This window comes from Alexandromys fortis, unplaced genomic scaffold (assembly GCF_014885135.2).
Source record: "Alexandromys fortis isolate MF-2015 unplaced genomic scaffold, M_Fortis_MF-2015_v1.1 scaffold_40, whole genome shotgun sequence".
In the NCBI taxonomy this organism is placed as follows: Eukaryota; Metazoa; Chordata; class Mammalia; order Rodentia; family Cricetidae; genus Alexandromys; species Alexandromys fortis.
The window spans coordinates 11,449,841-11,473,125 of record NW_026067966.1 but is presented as its reverse complement, the minus strand read 5'-3'; the positions used below and the strand labels follow the sequence as shown (position 1 = coordinate 11,473,125).

The 23,285-nt window shown below is 45.7% G+C and overlaps 1 protein-coding gene across 1 annotated transcript in view; it reads left to right on the top strand.

Moving 5' to 3' along the window:
- The window catches only part of Pard3b (par-3 family cell polarity regulator beta), a 992,131-nt gene extending 970,932 nt beyond the window's left edge, over window positions 1-21,199 (top strand). The window contains exon 23 of the mRNA XM_050154204.1: window positions 16,528-21,199. Coding sequence (XP_050010161.1) covers window positions 16,528-16,885 — 358 coding nt within the window. The 3' untranslated portion in view covers window positions 16,886-21,199. The remainder of the gene's footprint in view (window positions 1-16,527) is intronic.
- The last annotated feature ends 2,086 nt before the right edge of the window (window positions 21,200-23,285 follow it).

The window sequence follows — 23,285 nt, the reverse complement described above, 5'->3', positions numbered from 1 at the left end:
TCGTTTCTTTCTCAGAATCTTACTTTTTCGGGCAGAATCTGACTGTGTAGCCAAGGATAGACCAGGACTTCCTGAGATGGGAGCTTTAACACTAGACAGCACCCTGGATGCCGACTGGGAAATGAAGTTCCCCATCTGAAACCCAATGAGATTCCAGTTCAAAGTAAAGAGAACTTGGCAGATAACATCCACTACTAGATACTAGGCCACGTGTCTTGTGCTGGCCCCGGGTGGGTTTACAAGAACCCAGGAGAGGCCCTGGCTGTCGTGAAACCCTAAGACTGCTGATGTCACACAAGAAAACAGATAAATATGACTAGTCATCCCATAGAGACAGAATTGTATTTAAATAGTATTGAGTCCTCATAATGTTAAAGTGTTTGTGTGACCTTTTATGGTCACACCAAAGAGCTTGAAACAGAGCATGGCTTAACTTTCCATCTACTGCAGGGCTGAAACTCACAGAAAGGGTGTCTGGTTCAGGGAGCAAAGGACCAGATGCAAGAGCATTTCACTTGGCCTTTGACCTTACCCCCCAGTATTGCCTTTTGGTTCCAGCCCCAAGATGCCCTTTCTCTGTTTGAGCAACACCCTTATAGGAAGTCCATTGTTTATACCAGGTGTGGCAGTTTGAAAGAAAATGCCCCCAAGGGGAGTGGTACTTCTAAAAGGTAAGGCCTTGTTGGAGTAGGTGTGGCCTTATCAAAGGAAGTATGTCACTATGGAGGCGGGCTTTGAGGCAGGCTTTAACCTGGACATGCTCAAGCCATGCCCAGTAAGACAGTCTGCTTCCTGTTGTCTGCAAGATGTAGGACTCTCAGCTACTTCTCCAGCACATCTGCCTGCACCATGCCCCACCATGATGATATTGGACTGAACCTCTGAACTGTAAGCGAGCCACTACAATTAGATGTTCTCCTTACAAGAGTTGCCGTGGTCATGGTGTCTCTTCACAGCAACAGGAACCCTAACCAAGACACCAGGTTCCTCAGCCTCACTCAGCTTCTCACCCCACTGCAGTCCAGGTGGGCAGTACACTCTTTGAGATGGGTCTTGGGCTCTTTTTTTTTTTTTCTTTCAGCTGATTGGTGAGACCTGGAGATTGGTTTATCACTTCGCTGTCCAATCAGACAGGTGGCCTTCTAGAGCAGGCTAACGGTAGGAGCTTCATCAGTCCAGATTTAGAACCGCCGAAGAGAGATGAGGGGAAATGTTTTAAGGAAATTTGACATCTAAAAGCAATGCTAACCACCTATCCCTGGCAATGAAAGGGAACTCTGCAGCACACCGAGTAATAGATTTAACTTCAGCTAATTTTCCCCCAACTTGATTCCCCCTACTATTTTTTTAAATGTTTTCGTTATTCTCAAGATTATTTTAACCTCAACTGAGTAAATTAACAAATGGCTTTAGACTGCTAAAATTTGACTTGCTTTTTTTTAGCTTCTGGTTTTACCAAGCTGTACTTCACTAAACTAGTCTTGTATTAATCACCTAAGTAGAGAATCCCCTAATGGGACTTAAGTGAACTGTATGTTGTAAATAAAACAATTAAAGGGCTACTTCACACCTCATCAAATTGCTTAACAGCCTGATAACAGTTACCCACATACATTCCTCATAAAGCCATGGAACCAGGAGGTAAATTAGAGCCCAGCACCTCAGAAGTGGCCACCTTTGCCCGTCTGCTCTCACCCTGCTGAGAGCGGAGATAAAATCTACAATCTACCTTGTTGTCTGTGAAGGTGATGGGCATGAGGCCTCTCAAGGGGCTGCAAATTCTGACCCGTTCATCCCATTAGGCAAGGCAGGCTTCCCTTCGTAATTATTGCACAAGAGTAATATAAGATCTCAGACTCCTTTTATCCCAACTTTCCTCCAAAATGCTTTTATCTATATCATTTCATTTCTTCTAAAAAGAAAAGCCCGTATTGCTTTACCGATGGTGAGACCAAGGCACAGAGAAGTAAAGGGGTCCAGTCAGAGTTGAGTTTGCACGGGTCAGGCTGAAAGGCAGCAACATGAGCTGAGGTCACCTTGAAGCTCCTGTGTGGTTCCCTCGGGGGTCATGAAATGGTAACCTCCCACAACTCAGCCGCGTTGCCTATTCTATTGCCTACACTTGGCAGAGCTGAAGACACTGTCTGAGAAAATAAAATGTTTTGTCTGAAACTCCCCAAATATGAGCCACTCTTTGGAGCCACTATCTGAAGTCTGGATGAGAAATACATTTCTAATGATTTAAAGTGGACTGGGTAAAGTGGAAATTGCAGGGCTCCTCCCAGAAGCCTCACTCTTTAAATGGGAAAGCGTGGCTGGTGCACACCTTCAAGGGGGAGATGCATACTGGACTTGATGGTGTGGGAATACAGAGAGAAGCAGAGACGCTGCACCTAAGTTACAGTGGAGGCTTGTGGGAAATGCTGTGAAAAGCAAGAAGAAGCAGAGTCTCAAAAAGACAAAGACCTTGCCTGGAGAGGAGAGAGAACTCCAGCTGACTGTGGTAAGTTTTCAATTTCAAGAAAGTAGAAAAGCTGAGTTTTTACATGAAAGACTGTTTCTTTTGTGAAATCACTTGAATTTCAAATATTAGGAGCCAACTGATAAAGAAAATCCAGCACCACATAGCTCTGTCCGCAGTGCAGTGTGCATGTGCATATACGTGTGCATGCTGCTATAAAGCACCACATAGCTCTGTCCGCAGTGCAGTGTGCACGTGCATATACGTGTGCATGCTGCTATAAAGCACCACATAGCTCTGTCTGCAGTGGGCATGCATGTACATGCTGCTATAAAGCACCACATAGCTCTGTCTGCAGTGCAGTGTGCATGTGCATATACGTGTGCATGCTGCTATAAAGCACCACATAGCTCTGTCTGCAGTGGGCATGTACATGCTGCTATAAAGCAGCCCTGCAGGTTGCAGCCTCTGTCCTGACTTCTGTGCACAGCATGGGGAAGACAGAGAGACGGTACCACTTGGGTGTAAGGGTGAGGTTTGTTTGCACTTTATCCTAAATCTTTGGCCAGTAACATTTGACTCTACGTCATAAATACAATTTTACTTCAAAATAAAATGAACTGTGAGTTCAGATTCATCCGGAGTGAGACCCTCAGTAAAAGCGCTCTTTCCGTTTGCTTTGTCTGCGTCGGAGCCCATCACTGGGAAGGGAAGAGGGAACTTCTCAAGAGCTCCACTTCACATAGGACACTGAGCCCTCTGGATCATACTCTGAACTCTCAACCTCTAATCCAGTTCCTCCTGCTGTGCTGACCCCCAATCATAAAATTACTTTTGTTGCAACTTCATAACTGTATAATTTTGATTTTGTTATGAATCATAATGTAAATATCTGTGCTTTCTGGTGTTCTTAGGCGACCCTTGTGAAAGGGGTCATGACCCACAGAATGAGAACCACTGCCCTACACAGTAACTGCCACCTCTGCCTCTCCTGTTCCTCACCCCCATCCCACCATGCACTGATGGGTAGGGACATCCTTAAGTCCCTCAGACAGGTTGAGAGTACCTGTGCACGCAACAGGGCCGCAGAGACTTGGTAGATCAGTGGGTTTAGAAGGAGGAGGAGGAGCACCGTCTCTCTTAGAACCCCAGACAAACTGGTGTGGATATATGGGAAATGACATTTTATTTGGAAATGGCTCTTTAGTTTTAAATTACTTCAGCATTTACTTTCAATTAATTTCTTTAAATTAGATAAATCATACTTGTAAATATTTGCTTTCCTGAGATAAGCTTTTATTTAAATTATTAATGCCACGGTTTCATGCCCGATTTTAAGGATTGAGGTTGCCACTGCTCAGACAGAATGCAGGTAGTATAGAAGGAGGGAAAATCGTCTCGCGCTAGGTACACACACCCGTACCAGACATGGCCAAGAGCAAAGCAACATTCAAAGCAATAGGATTCAGGGTGGGTTTTCAGTTTTCTCTGACTTGTTTGAGGAATGAATCAATAACCCAAGGCATTAGGGAGCAAACGTAGGCCCGGATAACAAAGGGAGCAGCCCCTTCACCATAAAAGCTTGTCTTTCTGTCCGTCTGCGGCATGTGCTCATCAGGGACTCTGGCTGCACTTCAGTGCGGCTGTGCGGGGCTACAGGTGGGTGTGGAGGTCTTGGGACAGTAATTGACTCTACAGAGCACTAGAAATGAACGAGGAGGGCAATGGGGGTGGGGAGGACAAAGAAAAGAAAATGATGCTGAGTATAGGGTGATTTCATAGTCCACCCATCAGTTTGGGGATTTATAAGCCTTAATTTGCTAGGTGCTCTTTTTTGCCAGCACCAAAGCAAGGCGGGGCCCAAAGAAGCCAAGCTGCTGTGCAATACTACATCAGAAGGGAATGCAAGCCCAACAAATCTTATTTTAATAAAAGATAAATTGAAAGTTAAAGGTTAGTAATGACATTAATAGCTACTCTTGCCAGCCACACAGAGTTCAGCCAGAGAATTTAGGGACCTCAGCAGGATGGGGAGCCCAGCCCAAGTCACCAGGACCTATGAATTCCTTAATCACCTTCATCCGAAAATGTCTTTTCCTAAGCGCTACACTAGTGAGAGGATCCTAGGCTTAGTGGGCCAACAACTCAACCGCAGGTGTGCATACGGAACCCAGCCTGACACCTCAGAACCTGCTTAGTGCAGACAGGAAAAGAAGGCTGAGAACCGTCCTCTATGTCACAGTGAAAAACACCACGAGATACTGAGGATCTACGTCAAAGTTAGCACAGAGAGGCTAACAAATTTCCCCTTCCATCAGCTCGTGGAAACCGGAGAGTGGGGGCTGGAGGTGGCCACACTGCCTTCGTGTGGGGCGTCAGGACAGCTGTTCAATGAATAACCCTAAAGTTCACCTCGCCATGTTTGTGGAAGAGTAAGTTTCACCACCTAAATTTCTCCCAGGAGACCCGAGTCCACACAGTGCTGCCCTAGAAGCCACGCCCCTACACTTGAAGGTGGCACCAAGAAGCTCGGGCTACTATTGTGAAAAGGATACTGGAAGCTGCTTTCTGCGGAAACCCGCAAAGAAAAGGAGACAGAGGCGGTACTAAAAGGTGCTAATAGGAAATCCTTGCTCCCACTCCTATGGGTCCCAGGTCTACCTGCCTTTTAGCCATCTTGTTCCCACTAAACTGCATGCCCACTTATTAGAACAGAAGGTGACCTAGAAGTTCGCAAAATGGTCGAAAACCTTTATTTAATCTAATTCTCATTACTAGATGTGAAAGTAGGAGGGGCTCGGGGCATTTTACATACTGAAGCACACACGAAAATTGACAAGGCTTCAAACCTGAGACCATCACATTCAAGCAGTGTAAATATTCATGAAGTCCCCCCAAAAGGTCAAAGTCGCCCGCCTTAGAAGTCATACCATGTTCTCACTCGAGAGTTCAGTGTGTTCAAAATTGCTTCAGAGCTGGTGACCGCCTTCCAGCTGCCCGTTAGGCCCACAGGCACACTGTTTCCAGTGCTGGGCTGTAGAACTGCACTCCCTGAAGTGGACTCCAGCTTGCCCTGCTTGTCTGTGAGTCCAAGTGACCAGTGCTGTCGTAACTAAAATAAAACCACAGCAGCAGCGAGCGCAGAGAGCCACCGATGTGAGGACGTTGGCTCAAACAGGATGGCTGGGCTGGAGAGGGAGTGAGAGAGAGTAGTCTGGGTTTCTTGTGGTCCGCAGGTTATCATGGCAGTTCTGCAGAAAGGCCATGGCAGGCGGCTGTGTGTCCTACAAACCTCACAGCCGTGGTGGAGTTCCTCAGAGCCCTGTCTAACCTGCATCAGCACCTTCAGGGCCGCTGGGAGAAACGGTGTCTTGTAGCCCCATCAAGTCTGCGTGGGTTTTGGAGAAAGGTGTTTGCTGAGTAAATACACCCTTGGGTATGGACACTAGTATTAAATACACAGGACCATGCAGACAGAACTGTACAAATATCTGTTCTGGCTTTCCTAAAAGGGACCAGGAAAGTCCCCCTTCCTACACTGCTGGCAGCTCCGAGTATCTGAATAGGAATTCTAACTCGGAATCCTGGGTTTTTCTTTGGCATCATACCAAAACCTCCAGAGTGTCTAGCTGCGAGTTTCCCAAAGCCAAAACACTTACAGGAAACCTCTCCTTTGCCTCTTTTCACCCATTGGAGTAATTTCTAAAATGTGCTTCTAAGTATAAAGGCCTTTTTCACCCAGCACCAGGACCCTGTAAGCTGGCACCGCAAGTGAGGACAGGACCGGCAGTCAGGCAGGAGGCGCCTTGGTCTGCCTGCCCTGGACAGACCCTGGGCCCTTTCTACTGCCCCCACTGCCTGTGGGCTTTCAATCAAGTCACTTGACATCTTTGTTCTGCCTTTCCTGGTCTCAAGCCACGGATAATAATGGTGTCTGCCCTATCACACTATAATGAGGAATAAGGAGGTTAACGTGGAAAAATGCTTAGGATGGGGTTTGGTTTGCCTTGGGCACTTGCGAGGGAACTATTCTGCTCAGCCTGCTTTGAATCTTTGCAATTCTAAACCACCTTCTGATGCTGCTTACAGAGCCCATGGATCACAGAGGCACTGGGCCTAGCTCTTAACATTTCTGTTTCTGGATTTAAGTAATATATTTTCAGTGCCAGAATCTTCCTGTGTCGTCTTTCTGTGTCCTAATAAAACCATGAAGTGGAAGATCTTCTTTCTCTCTCTCTGTCTCTCTCCTTCCCCCCCCCTCTCTCTCTCTCCACACACACACACACACACACACACACAGACTCTCTCCCTCCCTCCATCCCTCCCTCTCTCTCTCCCTCTCTCTCTCTCTACACACACACACAGAGAGAGAGAGAGAGAGAGAGAGAGAGAGAGAGAGAGAGAGAGAGAGGAAAAAGAGAGAGAGAGAGGATGCTGGAAAGCTTTGACTCTCTCGTTGTACTTCTTGCCCAGGGTGAGAAGGGATTGTAATGATTATAGGTGATTCACATCAAAATTCTCAGGCTTTGGAAATTGATGGGAGGAGGGGAAAGGGAACATGACTCATTTAATTTGTATTAATTTAGAAATCAGTCGAAGAAATAAAGAGGTGGACGTGAATATCTTCTCCGAGAACTGTAGGCATTACCAAACTGTAGATTATATGTGTATATCATCTACATATAGAGCAGGGAAAGGCAGCTTTTGTGAATCTGTGTTTTACCTCAGGAATATCCTGTCTACAGGAAGTAACCTTGGGCAGGAGTTCTGTAGTGCTTCCCCTGAGGGGCAGAGGAGGCCCCGACCTGTCAGCCCCTTGAGTCTGCCCTTGAAATGTTACCTAACTCTCCTGCGTGACGTGACGAGCAGATGGAATCCTCCATGCTTAGATAATGACATTCCAGAATTCCTGATACAATAGGGAGAAAGGAAGGTGACTTACTGGCATGGCTGGTCAAGTTACGATTTCTTTCTTTGGTCACCATTCTCTTTATATAAAGCGCCTCTCTGGCTCCACAATCAACAGGGGAATTATCTGCTAGCCTGTCTCTGAAATGGATTCCATGACTGGTTTTGCAGTCTAAGAATTCCTTCTCCGCCTGTGTCCTCACACTTGTCCTTTCTAAATGTCCTTGACAGGATACTTTAGAAAACTCTCAGCTCCTCATAAAAGAGGTCATTTAAGCAAGACCACTGTTACCTGACAGGATGAAGCACTCTAAGGGCCATTTTCCATAGCTCTCTGCCAGGCTGATGGAGAAGCTGAGACTCCCTGTACGTGTCATTTGTTCGTAAATGCATTCTATCTGTGGTGGTTGATGAAAGACACCGAGGGAGAAATCGAACGGGGCTGATGGAAGTGGTGTTTGTCTTCCCAGCCCTCTTCCATTTTCTCTGGAAACATCCCCTCGGTGTGTAAGAGGGACCAGAAGCATCTGTGGCGACACTCGCTTCTGCTTTCCGTTCCCTGCAAAGACCAGCAAGGGCCTCTCTTCATAATGCGATGGGTGATGTGAGTGACGAAGGCGGGAATTCTTTTCCCGCAATCATTCCTGTGTCGTAGGTCATCAAATGGTCATTACAGTTTATGGCTCTGTAAAATCTGCTGAAATCAAAGCTATGTAATATGCTTTGCAGAGGGCTCTGCTAATCCAGGCCAACCGCATTCGTGCCTGGACCACGGATGGAGGCTTGGTAACTGGAAACCTGACCCTGAAGGAATTCCAAACACAGACTAAAAGCGTCTGTCCACATCTCATGGGCAGCTGAAGAGCATATTCGTTTGCACTGCCTTTTTTTTTTTTTTAAGCTTTGGATACTTTACAAATACTGGGGCAGAGACCCAGTCAGTATGGCACATTGAGAAAGAGCATGGCTTCACCAGTGTCCGCATCCTGCCAACAAGAACACGCTTGTTAGTCACACACCATAGGAGTTGACTCCACTTGAACCCCAAATTTGGTTACGATCGATTACCAAGAAATTAAAAAAGAAAACCCATAAAGCAGTGGTTCTTCCTGACGCTGCCACTCTTGAGTGCAGTTCCTCATGCTGTGGTGACCCCAACCATACAACTGTTTTCATTGCTGCTCCGTAACTGTAATTTTGCTACTGCTCTAGACTTCAATGTAAATAGTTTTGGGCTTAGAGGTTTGCCAAAGGGGTGGCGACCCACAAGTTGAGAACTGCTGCCATAAAGGAAAGAGGGGGGTTGGCTTTACTTTGGTTGTTTTGTTTTGCTTTTTAAATTGTCTTTTGTTTAGGCTACAACACACATGGTGTCTTATAGAAATTAACAGGAACGAGAATTTGGCCTTTGGAAGTTTATCCAAAACTGAAAATAGAAAAGGAAAGAAATCCATTATCTACGTCTAAGGTGGGCATAGCCCTTGCTTATAAATTCCTGTGGCTTCACACTTTGTGCTGCAAACCTTAGTTCTTTGTCTTCACACTGGCTTGTCCCTTAGTTACCACCCCCCCCCCATTCAGCTTCAGTGCACTTTCCTTGTCCTACAAGAGCTGTTGGATGAGATGCAGACATGGTCCTCAGCCCCAGACCCGACACATGCGTGTCTCTGTCAGCAAGGCAGCTCGGTGCCTTTAGCAGAATGGAAGGCTGCGAATAGTTCCCATCGTCCCTCTTCAGAGCAGGCCCAGCTCTCCCCTATGCCTCTGTTCTCTCTTTGCTGGGAGGAAAGGACATTGAGTTACAGCAGGTGGTAGACAGGTTTGCATAATCCTAATTCCTGCCTCTCTTGGGCATGTGTGGTTTATATGAAAGTCATCCATCATGTGTGCTTCTGTGGAGAAAAGTGGGTTAGTGCTGGGTCCGAGGGGCAGTGGACATCACCTCCACCTCTGGTTTATCTTCATCAATTAACCATGAAACTCGGTGCTTGAAGCCATGCACATTGCACGTGAGCTCAACAGTCTCCCTCCAGTCCCTTATCGGGAGCCTGATCCTGAACAGGAATCAAGATGTTCCTACATTTTTGTGTTTATGACAGAAATAAAGAAAAGTTCCTCGCCAGACTATTGTGAAAACATTCCTTAATCGATTCTTAAATAGTGCACATAACCTGTACCTAGTAACCCATCATTTAAAACAATAATAAAATAAAAATAAACCAGATTATTTAAAAAACAATTTTAACTAATTCACCAAGGATTTCATTATAATGCATTTTGAACATATTCATCCCATCAACTCTTCTCAGTAAATATCTCTTCCTACCCAATTTTGAACTTTCTTCTTCTTTTTTTTTTTTTTCCCTTTTCCCACTGAGTTCAGTTTGTGCTTCTCCAACTGCTCTTGGGAATATGGCCAACCTCCTAAGGATCCCATCTTTAGGAAACTGACTTTCCCTCAGCCTAAGGACAAAATGCTGATAGCTTTTCGGCGGATGCTAGGCATTCCTGCCCATCTTGTCTTGTCTATGCTGGAGCTCTGACTAGCTAGAGCTTGCACAGGTCTGATGTGTGTTGTTACAATTGCTGAGTTCAAATGTGCATCTGCCCTGTTGTGCCTGGAAAACAGTCTTTCTATGTTGGATCTGAACGGACGCTTTCCTCACCCCTACCTTCTTTCCTCCGGAAACATTAGGTATCACTCTTACTTCAGGCATCATCGATCCCTGGCTCCAGGTGAGCCTGCTCTTTCTTCTTCCTCTGCTCTCCCCCGGACCGTTGCTCACCGAGCAACACCTACTGCTCCCTGCTTACCAGGTCCACCTGGGCATCTTCCCTTGAAACCCTCAGCGTACACTTGGGGAGCACCATGAGACAGAAGCCCTGTGCTGAGCTCCAAGGTGATTGCCAGAGGCATAAGAGTCAGTGGCAACTTCCCAGATACCCACTGTGTAAGTTGCTCAAGGCCAAAGGAAAGACAAGAGCAGTGAGGTCGACTAACTGTAGTGTCTCAGTTAGGATTTGTTTTATTGCTCTTACTGAGCTCTGCATTTTTCTCTGCTCCCTTCTCTTCCTCTCCCCTACCCTTCAGCCCTCTCCCATGGTCCCCATGCTCCCAATTTACTCAGGAAATATTGTCTTTTTCCACTTCCCATGTAGATTAGATCCATGTATGTCTCTCTTCAGGTCCTCATTGTTGTCTAGGTTCTCTGGGATTGTGAATTGTAGGCTGGGTTTTTTTTGTTGTTGTTGTTGTTTTGTTTTGTTTTGTTTTTTTGCTTTATGTCTAAAAGCCACTTATGAGTGAGTACATGTGATAATTGTCTTTCTGGGTCTGGGGATTACCTCACTCAAAATGATGTTTTCTAGATCCATCCAATTGCCTTCAAATTTCAAGATACCATTATTTATTCTGCTGTGTAGTACTCCGTTGTGTAAATGTACCACGATTTTCTTATCCATTCTTCGGTTGAGTGGCATTTAGGTTGTTTCCAGATTCTGGCTATGACAAACAATTCTGCTATGAACACAGTTGAGCACATGTCCTTGCTTGAACATCCTTTGTGTATATACCCAAAAGTGGTATTGCTAGGTCTTGAGGCAGGTTGTTTCCTAATTTTCTGAGAAATCACCAGACTGATATTCAAAGGGGCTGTACCAGTTTGCACTCCCACCAGCTACGCAGGAGTGTTCCCTTTACCCCATAACCTCTCCAGCATAAGTTGTCATCAGTGTTTTGATCTTAACCATTCTTACAGGTATAACATGGAATCTCAGAGTTGTTTTGATTTGCATTTCTCTGATGGCTAAAGATATTGCGTATTGCCTTAAGTGTCTTTCAGCCATTTTTGATTCCTCTGTTTAGGTCTGTTCTCCGTTTTTTGTTTTTTATTATTGGATTATTTGTAGTTTTGATGACCAATTTCTTGAGTTCTTTGTATATTTTGGAAATCAGACCTCTGTTTGATCTTTTCCCCTTCTGTAGGCTGTCAGTTTGTCTTGTTGACCATGTCCTTCACTTTACAGAAGCTTTTCAGTTTAATGAAAATGACCACATAACATACCCAAATTTATGGGACACAATGAAAGCAATGTTAAGAGGAAAGTTCATGGAATTAAATGCCTACATAAAGAAGCTGAATAAATCCCACACTAGTGAATTAACAGAACATTTGAAAACTTTAGAACAACAACAACAAAAAAAAAAAGTAAACTCACCCAGGAGAACTAGACTGCTGGAAATAATCAAATTGAGAGCTGAAATCAACAAAATCGAAACAAAGAAAACAATATAAAGAATCAATGAGACAAAGAGTTGGTTCTTTGAGAAAATATACAAACCTTTATCCAAACTAACCAAAAGACAGAGAGTGAATATCCAAATTAACAAAATCAGAAATGAAAGGGGGCCATAACAACAGACACAGAGGAAATCCAGAGAATCATCAAGTCATATTTCGAAAACCTGTACTCCACAAAATTGGAAAGCTTAAAGGAAATGGACAACTTTCTGGATAAATATCCCTTACCAAAATTAGTTAGGATTTCTATTGCTGTGAAGAGACACCATGACCATGGCAACTCTTACAAAGGAAAACATTTATTTGGGTGCTTTCTAGTTCAGAGGTTCAGTCCATTATCATCATGGTGTGGCATGAGGCAGGCAGGCAGACATGGTGCTGGAGAAACAGCTGAGAGTTCTACAGCTCTCAGGCAACCGGAAGTAGTCTGTCTCACTAGGTGTGGCTTGAGCATATATGAATCCTCACCGCCTTCCAGCAAAACCACACCTACTCCGTCAAGGCCACACCTCCTCATAGTGACACTTCCTTTAGGGGCCATTTTCTTTCAAATTTTCTCTCCACTGAGCACTGGGGATGGAGATTTTCTCTGTAAGAAGGGTACAATGATAGGGGGATGGACACTTGCCTTGTACCTCTTTCTACTGAGAACAGTAACCTACTTCTTCATAAATAGAATCTTAGGGATCTGTCCTTCCAATATCATCCCCCTTCCCGAGCATAATTGTGTAACCAAACAGAAGCATATCTTCCATCCTTCCGTATATGATGATGACTGGCCCCAGGGATTAGCTGATCAGTGTGGGCTCTCATTTCCAAGTCCTTTCCATGAAATGTAAACTAGTTATATAGTAAGATGCCACAAAAAGAAAGTTTCCTTGGAAAGCACACGATCTATTTTTTACTTTACATGTAAATAACCCGTGTCTGTGTCATGTTTTGTTATTATTTGCACTGTTGCATGCATGTGTGGTTTAAAACATACCTGGAACCATTGCTGTGAGTTTCCAAGCAAGCCCTAAGTCTCCGGATTCCAGAAATGAGCCTACTCAGAAAGGAAACAAATTTGAAGTGAATTTTCTCATAAGTTCACTCAAAGTTACAAGAAAAACAAATACAGTCATGTTTCTCTTTCCTACAGTAAATTTGGTTTCTGTGTAGTAAGATTTTAAAGTTGGGCAGCGTCTTCTTTATTTTAAAGAAATTAATAATACATGCAAACAAGCCTCATAGGGTCACATGAAAAATCTGGAGTCCTGAGGTCCTGACACACTTGCCCGATCGGCCCTTGTTTTAATCAGAGTCTCCTGAGGAAGCTGCCCTGGATGTCTCAGGATTGGCTCAAGGCAGGACATGTCAGTCCCTCTGACAGGTCTTCTCCAGAACAGACTGAATTTCTCCTCTCCTCACCAGCACTCAGTCTCACAGAGAGACCCTATAAAAGAAGACACTAAAGACTAACAAAACAACAATAACTCAGCTCTTTCTTCCTTATTCAGTTACATGTCTCAAGAGGATGTTTTATGGTTTGAACCTATGACTTTGTCATGTTTGAGGAAAATTAATGTTCATCTTTTTCATAGCTGCTTGCATCACTGTGATTTGGAACATACCTGAAACCATCCCTATGAGCTTCCAATCAAAATCTTAATCCTCTGGCCTCCAGAAATGTGCCTACTCAGTGGGAAAACAGAAACTTAAAAGGGATGTTCCCCTCACAGGATCATTGGGTTTCAATATTTGGTACCCAACTGATGGCACTGTTTGGCAGAGTTGTTGAACCTTTGGTCTATGTGACCTGTCTAAGGGAAATAGGTTGGCCTGGAGTGGACCTTGAAGGTAATGTCCACTTCTGGTTCCCATTAGCTTACTGATCCCCGCATCCGTGTGAGGAGCTTAGCCCTACACTCCAGTTCACGAGGCTGCCCTGCCTGACATCTCCATCAGGGTGACTTTTCCCTCTCCCACCATTTCAGTTGCTTCTGGCCCACTTCTCTGTGGTGGTCAGGGCTGGAGGAGGGACTCATAGAGGAGGGTTTTTTTTTCCCTACTTAAAAATTGTTACTTTTTAAGTGTGTGTGTACACATGTGTACAAGAGTGTAACTTAGATTTTATGGAGCTAGAGCTACAAGAGGATGTTAGGCCACCCATGTGGGCTCTAGGAATAGAACTCTGTTCCCCTGCAAGAGCGCCCTTAACCTCTGAGCCATCTCTCCAGTCCCCCTAAAAAATGGTTCTTTTAAATGTTGACATGAGCATGCTCATGTGATAATATTAGCAATAGTTTAGAAGTGGGTCTGGGGAAAGTCTGTAGAAAATGATAGGCTTTCAGGGCGGTGGGGGCAGGTGGATGTCATAAACAGCGGCCGGGGAGGAGAGGTCTCCCAGCAGTCTCTGAACGTTCGATCGTGTTTTTACAGGGCAGCTCATTGTTTTTCTTCTCCCTGAAAAAAATTACAAACAATAACTGTTATGATGAGTTCCACAGAGAATGACAATGTCCATGCCACCCCTGCTTGACAAAGAGCAGCACCTCGCTGTGTCTGCCACACGTAAGCAAGCCTCCCAATTTATAATCCTCCTACAGAGAAGTCCTCTGGGACCATGCTGCTATCTTGGGGTCTCCCTCTCTGCCCTTGGACCCCTCCCTCCTCCTTGCAGTGAGTGCTGGCTAGTGGCAGGGGGAGGTGTGAGGGAGGAGATAGTCTCCTCTCTGACCCCACATGCAGCCAGGTACGCAGGGTGGCTTCTCTCCCATCACCACTTGCTCTGGATTTTCTCCACAACTTAAAAAAGAAAGAAAGAAAAAGCAAACCCTAAGGTATTCTGTCTTTTATAATGTTCTGTTTTAAAAGCAAGAAATCTTTAGAGAGAGACCAGGACCACAGGAAAAAAAAAGGCCTGGAATTTCTCCCTTCTCTCTTTCCATTTAAAACAGGAAACATTCCCGCTAAGAGAGTCCGGAGGGAGCGTTGGTTGTGTGCTGGGTTGAAGGCAGATAATGTTTGTGTGCTGCAAATGTCAGTGATTTATCCTAAGGACTTAAAACGAGGGCAGAGAAACCACATGTTCCACTTCATGCAGAGAAATACCTCTGGTCGCTTTTGAAAGGAAACACAGGTTAAGGAATTTTCTTAAGTGTTTCTGCAATCTACAGCTTGTGCCAAAGGAAACAGAAATGAGCATGGTGTTTGAAAGACGAGGTCTTTAATTTCTTTTCTTTTCTTTTTCTTTCTTTCTTTTTTTTTATACAGTAAAAGAGACAACGAGTGCTGGAAATTTTCTAAATAAAAAGATGAAGTTGTCGAGGAAAGGGACGGTGACAAACGGGTCCTAGTGACAGGTGATTAGCCATGTACGCCTGCTCTATTTCTCGTGGCAATTTAGCATAGAGCAAAGCGGCCCAAACTGAGTGGGAACCGCTGATGGCTGTGAACAATTTGTAAGCAAACAATTTAATTTTTGATCTGAAATTTTTTACTAACTAAATTACCCCCAAATTCAGGGATCTATCGTTCATTATTATACATAGCAAACTTAGGGCTCACACACCTCCACAGACAATTGTAGACGGAAGACAGGATTCTTCATCCTTAGGACCACATTGACAGCTGGCTTTTCTCGGGTTCCAGGCGCTCAGAGCTTGTCAAATCTCCATTGATTTGGGGGAACAAGGTTATTTTAACATCCAGCTCCACAGGTTACAGGGTGATTTGGACCCTCATTGGCGATGTCTGATTAACCACAGGTATGGTATTCGTACAGCCTTGTCATTGCTGTCAAGTGTACAAGCAGTCTGTACTCTGACATTGGCAGGCTTTTCAGTGGTCATTATTGTTGCTGTTTCTCCTTTTAAGTAAAAATCATGAGGAGCAGAGAAATAAGAAGGAAGGGGTCTGGTCGCGTGCTGAGTGCTACTGGCCAATACGTGCGCACGCGCAGGAGTTTTACTGGGATTTCAAGGGCTGCAACAGAAGACACTGTCTCACCCCAGGCTCGCCAAGATGCCTTCATCTGCATATTGTCTGGAGACGTATTGTTTCTGTTATGGCGAGCAGATCAGATAATGCTTGTCTTCAGTAGAAAGTTCCAGACAGGCTTGTTCCCCATTAGTGTGTGTTCTTGCCCTAGACCTTTCTGTATGCAGCCTCTTATGCGGGGCACCTTGGTTTTTGCTACTGACTTTGTGGTAGACCGAATTACTTTTATCACAGTTCCAGGTGGGCAATTTCCCAGCTCCGAGTTGAGAGTTCTTTGGGGAACAATGGAGGGAGGCACACTAATTCATACAGAGATGTGACAGCAGCCACCGGACCTAGCCAGGGCCACGCACAGCCCTTTCAGCGAATACCCCTGCCATCTAGGAGGGAATGAGTGCGGTTTCTGAGGACCCCGGCCCAGAGTATTAGTGCTGCCTTCTCTCTTAAAGACTCGGGCTCTCACAGCCACAGGCTTAACGGGCCCAAGCATCCCTCTCTAGGGGAAACTCGTTTGATTGCTGTAATGAACATGAATATAAAAGGGCATAAGCAACACAGGAATGTATTTCTTCTCGTGTACCAGTGTAAGTGTAAGCTGCCCTGGGTGGCATAGTAGCTTGTCTGTCAAGGACCTGCGTTCTTGAATTCTCATTGCTCTGCCTTCCCCGCACAGGGTTTTCACCTTGAAGTCTACGGTAGCAAAGAAGAAGAAGGTCCCTCCTCTCCCATTGTTTAAGGGCACACATCACATCTGCTCATACACCCTGGCCCAGGCCTAGGGTACGGTCACAGCCGATGCAGTCAAGGCAGAAGCATGGGGTCTTCGGCTGGGAGCAGTACCAGAGTCCTGACGCATCTCTCTGCTTTTCTTTCTAGGGGAGGCTCTGCAGATCCTGTGGACTACCTGAGGGCAGCACCCCGAGGGCGCTACAATGAAAGAGAGCTTCCATACTACCCTGGACCTCATCCTGGGCACCCCCCAAGAGGGGGCTATCCCCGCCCCTCAGATCTGAGGGTGGCAGATCTCCAGCGTCCTCAGTACTACCCACGCCCACCAGCGCATCAGCACAGAGGACCCTTCAGACAAGATGTTCCACCTTCCCCACCGCAGCACCACAGAGTTCCGGTCTATCAGGAGATGGGCAGAGCAGGGCCCCGAGGGGGCAGCCCTGACCGGCACCGCTATGGTAACCAGGATCCCAGGCAGAAAAACCCCATGACTGCAGCCGTATAGCTGAACATCACAGAGATCTTCCAAACAAGGAAGCTATCCAACACCACCTTTGCCCTTGCTAGACCCTAAGGCCTTCTCTAGTTTAAGGTGCTCCGGTACAGAGCGGCCCTTGCTCACTGAGGATGTTGACACTTGATTGCTAATCAGAAGAGGGAAAAGGGGGACAGGGGGTTTGGGGATGTGGAAAGGAAGAAGGGGGGTCATAAAAAAAAAAAGTACTTCCTGATACTTGAAAGGCTGGTTGATTGAAAGAGAGTGGGAATTGATTAACAATCAATGGAGTTACACTATAGTAAACCCTGGCTAGAAAGCCAGAGCTGGTTATAACCACCCCCACCACCACCTCATCACCACACATAGAGGAAGCAGCACAGAGGTACCTGTCTCAGCCAGGCCTAGTCACCCTTTCAGTGATGGAGCTGTGAGGTCTACACAGTGACAAAGTAGAGAGGCTGTGAACATGGGTGTATTCATAAGAACGGTGTTTTCACTGAGAACCTAGTAACAATAATTGTGACCAGTGACCTCTGTGAGACTTTGGACCCGAAGGAAGACTGTGTTTCCTTGTTTATGGTCTACCTTGGCTACCTGGTACTGCTTGTTTGATATAAAGTGTTCACATTTCCTTGCTTTAGATGTAAAACCCAGTAGAATCTGAGTGCAGCATTAGCATCCTTGGAGGATGTGCAAAGTTATCAGAGCTTCCAGAAGGAACTCTTTCCAGCCAAGCACCACAGGGAGCAGGTGAAGAGGTCCCGTGGGCCTTGCTGGCCTCTCTCCCAGGCCCTGGCATGCATGCTTGGACAGACAGCTGATTTCAGAGTCCTCCCCAAATGCCTGTCATTAGCTTCACTGAGACTTCTACTTTTAGACTCCCACTTAAGGGGGAAAGTATACCTGTGAGTAGTGTGGTTAAAGGAAAGAAAGCCTGCTGGTCAGGCCACACAGAGAGCAATGTCCTAGGGATGTCAGTTCCAGACTCAGTGCCAAACAGTACCCATCTGCCTCTGCCGCAGGGTCAGTGAGGAAGCTGGTTACCCAGAAAGTAGGTGGAAGTGTGTGTGTGTGTGTGTGTGTGTGTGTGTGTGTGTGTGTGTGTGTGTTTCCAAACACATGTAATTACCAGTATGGAGAGTAAAAGAGAAAATTGCCTTCTGGAAGTTTGATGAGGAAGAAATCAGAGGAAGTAAAAGGAGAAGCCGCATAAGATTAAATCAGTCTGCATCTGCTCTATCTCATTAACAAATGTCAGGGCCAAGCCAAGGGCTCCGCCTGATTTAAAAGACAAAAACAGAAAAAGTATCTGGCTCTGGCGCAAGAACCTGAAAAGCCACTCTTGCTCCCTTTGAGCTTTTCTTCACAACAGAGCATCTGAGGCTTCCAAATTGATCCAAATGGGAACACAAGCAAAAGACTGTGAGATGGCAGACACAGCCGGCTCTCTGGGTTCCTCGGTGTCTGCTAAGCCGTTCACAGTCCCTCTTCACCCCGTCCCCAAAAGGTCCTTGGTTCAATATAGGCACATTTTGGCTGAGAGTAGAATACCACTGACAGACAGAATATATTGCATCATGGTATTCTAAAACACATAGAGTAGCCATCTGGCCCAATTTAGTCTTTTTATTTTTTTTTCTAAAATAGTTTCGTTACCAAGAATGATGCAACCGCTGGTTTTAGCCGTAAATAGTGTCCTTTGCCTGACTTCAAGAGAGATCATTATCTAAACCACAATCATCGTGGCCCTCTGAGAAACTGACTGTCAAGTTGCTTTTTGTCCCCTGCCATCTCTCTTCAGCCAGAACCCTTACATCATATGTAATTTGTTCAGCGGGGTGGAGGAGCTCAGGATCTACCCGGCAAGGTGCTGCAGCTACACCACAGGGTCCCTGGCCACCGGGCTGAAATTCAGGGCCTTTTCTTTGGGAGAAAAGACACAGTGAAGGAAATGCAGCTTTGGGGGCGGGGCGAGCATTAGACCAAGCTTAAGCCAGATAAGGTAGCACGTGCCTAGAATCCCTGCAGGCAGACTTCAAGGTGGAGGCTAGCCTGGACTGCAGGGTGAGTTTGAGACCAGCCTAGACTAAATAACAAGACCCTGTTGTTTGTGGGGGGAGGGTTGTTGTTGTTGTTTTTTAAGATACTCTTTAATGTGGTCTATATTTTACTCAAATTTCGGTAAATCACTGATTCTGTCCAAGGCTGAAGTTTCCCCTGGCAGGAAGGCTGGACCACTTAGTGGGCCATGGGTAGGTGACAGTGATGTGCTGTGGGGAAGGGCACCTGCCGATGACTGCTCGTGTCTCCAGCTCCAGCACTGACACCTTAGGCACACAGCACCCTATATGCAGGCTTCAGGAAAGCTGCTTCAGACCTTGGCTTTGTGCCTTGTACACAGTTCATCCAATAGCCACCGTCCCTGAGAGGCCCTCGGAGGCTCAAAGGTATTATTAAAGAAAACAAAACAAAACAAAAAAAAAGAAATGATAACAGCTTTCTTTTCTTGCTTAAAAGTATAGCAATCTCTGCATTTGATCCTGCCCTAAAGAACTAACATTCTATTTGTGACAGAGGCTGCACCAAGCCGGGCAATGATTAAGAACAGCTCGGACAGTAAGCTTTAGAGATGCCTGAGTACGATCCCTCCAATTGTCTCCTCTCCACATCATCAGGACCATTTTCTGGTGCTCTGGGAGAGCTGGTGGTTCTCTGGAAGTCCATGCTATTATGATCAGCAGGTCCCCTGAAGAAGGAAAGAGCTCCGAGATATTTACAACCTTGGGGAAACTCACGTGGATACCTCTCTGTAGTTGGAAATTGAGAGAGGACTTATCAAGACCTGTAAACCTGCCACTGGGCCAGCCAGCTTCACGGGTCCTCTTTCCTCCCTTTTTTTCTATGACTAGAAAGACAAGAGAGAGAGAGAGAAGAGAAAAGAGAGGGAGAGAGAGAGAGAGAGAGAGAGAGAGAGAGAGAGAGAGAGAGAGACCACCAAAAACCTTTAGTCCCTTCAGTCTTGTCCAACAGAGAGAAACACAGCTCACTGGTCTATCACACCCCGGACTGAGGCAATCATCCCTCTTGGCTTAATACAGTTTCCCTCCAGAATTGAATCAGTGGACAAAGGAACGTTTTCTTAAACCATGATTTCAGAGTAAACAAAGCCTAGGGGAAAAAATTATCCTAAAACTCTTTATTCTTAGACTTTTCAGAACATCTGTGTTGAGCCCACAGCACCCCATGGAGAAAAAGTCTGATGTGTTCAATAGAATCCTAGAGAAACAGAGCCTTGGGGGCTCCATTGGAGCCTTATTTCCGCTGCCGACAGAATAAAGTTAAAACAACATCCACTGCCTTGAATTCTCTTAGCTAAACCTACCTTGTGAAGGAAATCCTCCTGCAACTTCAGGATCCGAGAGCTGGCTCCTCTGTTCCCTGGTCCTCAGAGAGACCAAGATTATAGAGAAATTCAACAGCATTCGGTTTTGTGTGCCTGCTGTTTAGTGTTTGAGCAGTGTTACCTAGTTTCAGGCCTATGGAAGGAAGTGAAAAGTAGTTGATAAAGGAATGTGTCGCTGTAACACGAGACGCACTGAGAGCAGCTTTCAAACTGGTGTTAAATTGGGTAGACATCCCACCGCCTCCCCAGTCCGTGTGAACAGAAAGGCTGAGTTTCACACAGTGAGGGGGCAGGGAGTTCCATTCAGAAAAGTCCATAATAGTGTTTCTCCCTTCTCAGTTCATTCCAGCCTTGCATAGAGACGAGGCTACAGTGAGCTGGGGAAGGGGAGTCTTCGTAAGTTATCCCTACAGAGTCACCTTTCTAGTAAAAGGGAGGGCAAAAAGGTTAGAAATCTAAAAATAAGCCAGCACTCTCACATGAAACTATGGCTTCTAAGTGTAACTTTCCCCCTCCTCTCCTTAAATAGACATGCAGTCACCCACAGCCTGGCTGTTGAAGTCGGGTTTGGCTACTAAGCTCCAAGTGGGAAGTGAACCATTCCCAAAGGCCTTGGCCCGCCCTTCAGCAAGTGTTCCGCTCCATCTGCAATGCTGGTGACGGCTGGGACACAACACGAACCCTGGTCTTTGTGCCCTCACTTTCTCTAATCACCAAGTCACCTGTTCACACATTCTAAAGATAAATTATGTGAAATCATATTTTGGCATACGGGGAGGGAGAGTGAATTCTCTGCAAACTTTTTAATATGGTTCCATTTATATCACTGAAGACATTTTGGATGTTATTGTATATGAGTATATAAATTTTTCATGTTTTATTTTGCATTAAAATAAAGCTTTATTCAATCAGTGATACATCCGTATCTGATTTGTTTGGGGCATCTGATGAATGGTTAGGTGGGCTTGCGCCTGCTCACTCTGCAGCAGCAAATCTAATGCAGCGATTCTCAAACTTTCTAATGCTGCGACCCTTTCGTAGCGTTCCTCGAGTTGTGGTGACACCGACCATAAAAAAATTATTTCAATTGCCACTTCATAACTGTAATTTCGCTGCAGTTAGGAATAGTTGCGTAAATATTTTTGGAGGTTTGCCAAAGAAGTTGAGACCCACACATGGAGGACACTGATCTAATAGTTAAGCGCTTCATAGTGACACCTAAGAAGAGCATCAGGGCACAGGGGCTTCTGCTGCATGCAGACGGGAGTGGACAGAGAGAGGCTGGGCTGCAATGCGCTCACACAGTACTAGTGCCAGCCACGTCCACAGGAAACTCTGGAGAACACTGGACACTCAGAGCTTCCTCGAGTGAGGATGAGAGAGGTCTTTATGCCACATGGCTATTCTAGGAAGAGAAAAAAAAAAACTAAGGTCAGGCAATTTTCTTAGGCTCAGGCATGTTACAACAAGGCTCAGCCCTGAAGTAATCACACAGAAACCATATTATTTGCAATGCTGTTTGGCCAATAGCTTAAGCGTATTTCTGGCTAACTCATCTCTTAAAAATTAACCCATCTCCATTAATCTGCTTATTGCCACAAGGCTGTGGCTTACCAGGTAAAGTTCCCATATTTGTCTCCAGCAGGGCTACATGGCTTCTCCTTGACTCCGCCTTCTTTCTCCCAGCATTCAGCCTAGCTTTCCCCACCTAGTTCTTTTCTACCCTGCCATAGGCTCAAAGCAGTTCTTCATTAATCAATGCTAATCATAGCATACAGAGGGGACACCCACATCAGAGGCACCCCCAAAGAGTCATAGCAGCTGGGACCTGTTGAAATAGGAGCGGTGGGGCTGCGTCCCCAGCACCCCGGCCGCCTGCTAGCTTATGCCTGAAATAACAACACACAAATTGTATTCATTTAAAGACTGTTTGGCCCATTTCTATCTAGCCTCTTCTAGGCTAATTCTCACATATTAATTTAGCCCATTTCTAATCATGTGTGTAAGCACCCCCAGATGCGCTTACCAGGAAGATTCTAGCCTACGTCCATCCTGGGTCAGAGTTTCATCGCGTGTGCCTGGGAGAGCTGAGCATGGCGTCTCTGCTCCAGAGAGCAGAGCTGTCCAGTCTGTCTGAGGAGTCTTACCTCACTTCCTCTTCCTCCTGTTTACTCCTCCCACCTATGTTTTAACCTATCATGGCAAGCAGTTTCTTTATTTAATTAACCAATGAAATCAACAGATTGATATATGACCCTCCCATATCAGGGACCATTTTTGGTTGGTTCTCACAGCGGCTGAGAAGGTTTTCTTTTATGGAGGAAGACCAAAGGCCACCATCATGGTATCCACATCATTCGACACATTCTAGAACCACTCTCCCCTCATCTGCAGAAGGTCATCTTCGACAACATCACTGCCTGTCTCTCTCACACTTATTTTCAGCCCTTTCCATATTTCTAGCAAGTTCCGCAAGGTTTCATTAATTTCCCAACTCTTTCTGGGCTGTCTGCTGTAACCCACATCTTATTCTGAACATCCCTTCTTTCTGTCTGGGCATCAAGACAGTAACGACCCAATGACCCCACAAGACTCTAAACTCAGTGTGCTCAAGTTTTCTCCCGATATACCTGTTCTCACAATTCTGTTTGTGTACTACAGCCAGTTACAGGGCAGAAATCCGGAACTTGCCACCCAACCACAACCATGCACCGTATGCACTCTGTAGACACTGCACATCAGTCCTCAGACATGCCCACACTCCCTGGTGCCGTGGCATAGCTAGGCTCAACCTGGTCGCTTTCTCTCCTCGGCCTCTTCCATAGCCTTCTATAGCGTCTCCTTCATCCCTGAGCTTACTTTCCGCAGCCCTCCTCCGTTCTCCAAGGCCTGCAACCTGCTTTCGTGAATACAGCTTCCCAGGACACCTCCACACCCGCTCATTTTCGTAGTGGTTTAGAATTTTTTCACGTGCTATCATCCACCTCTAACTCTATTCTTGGC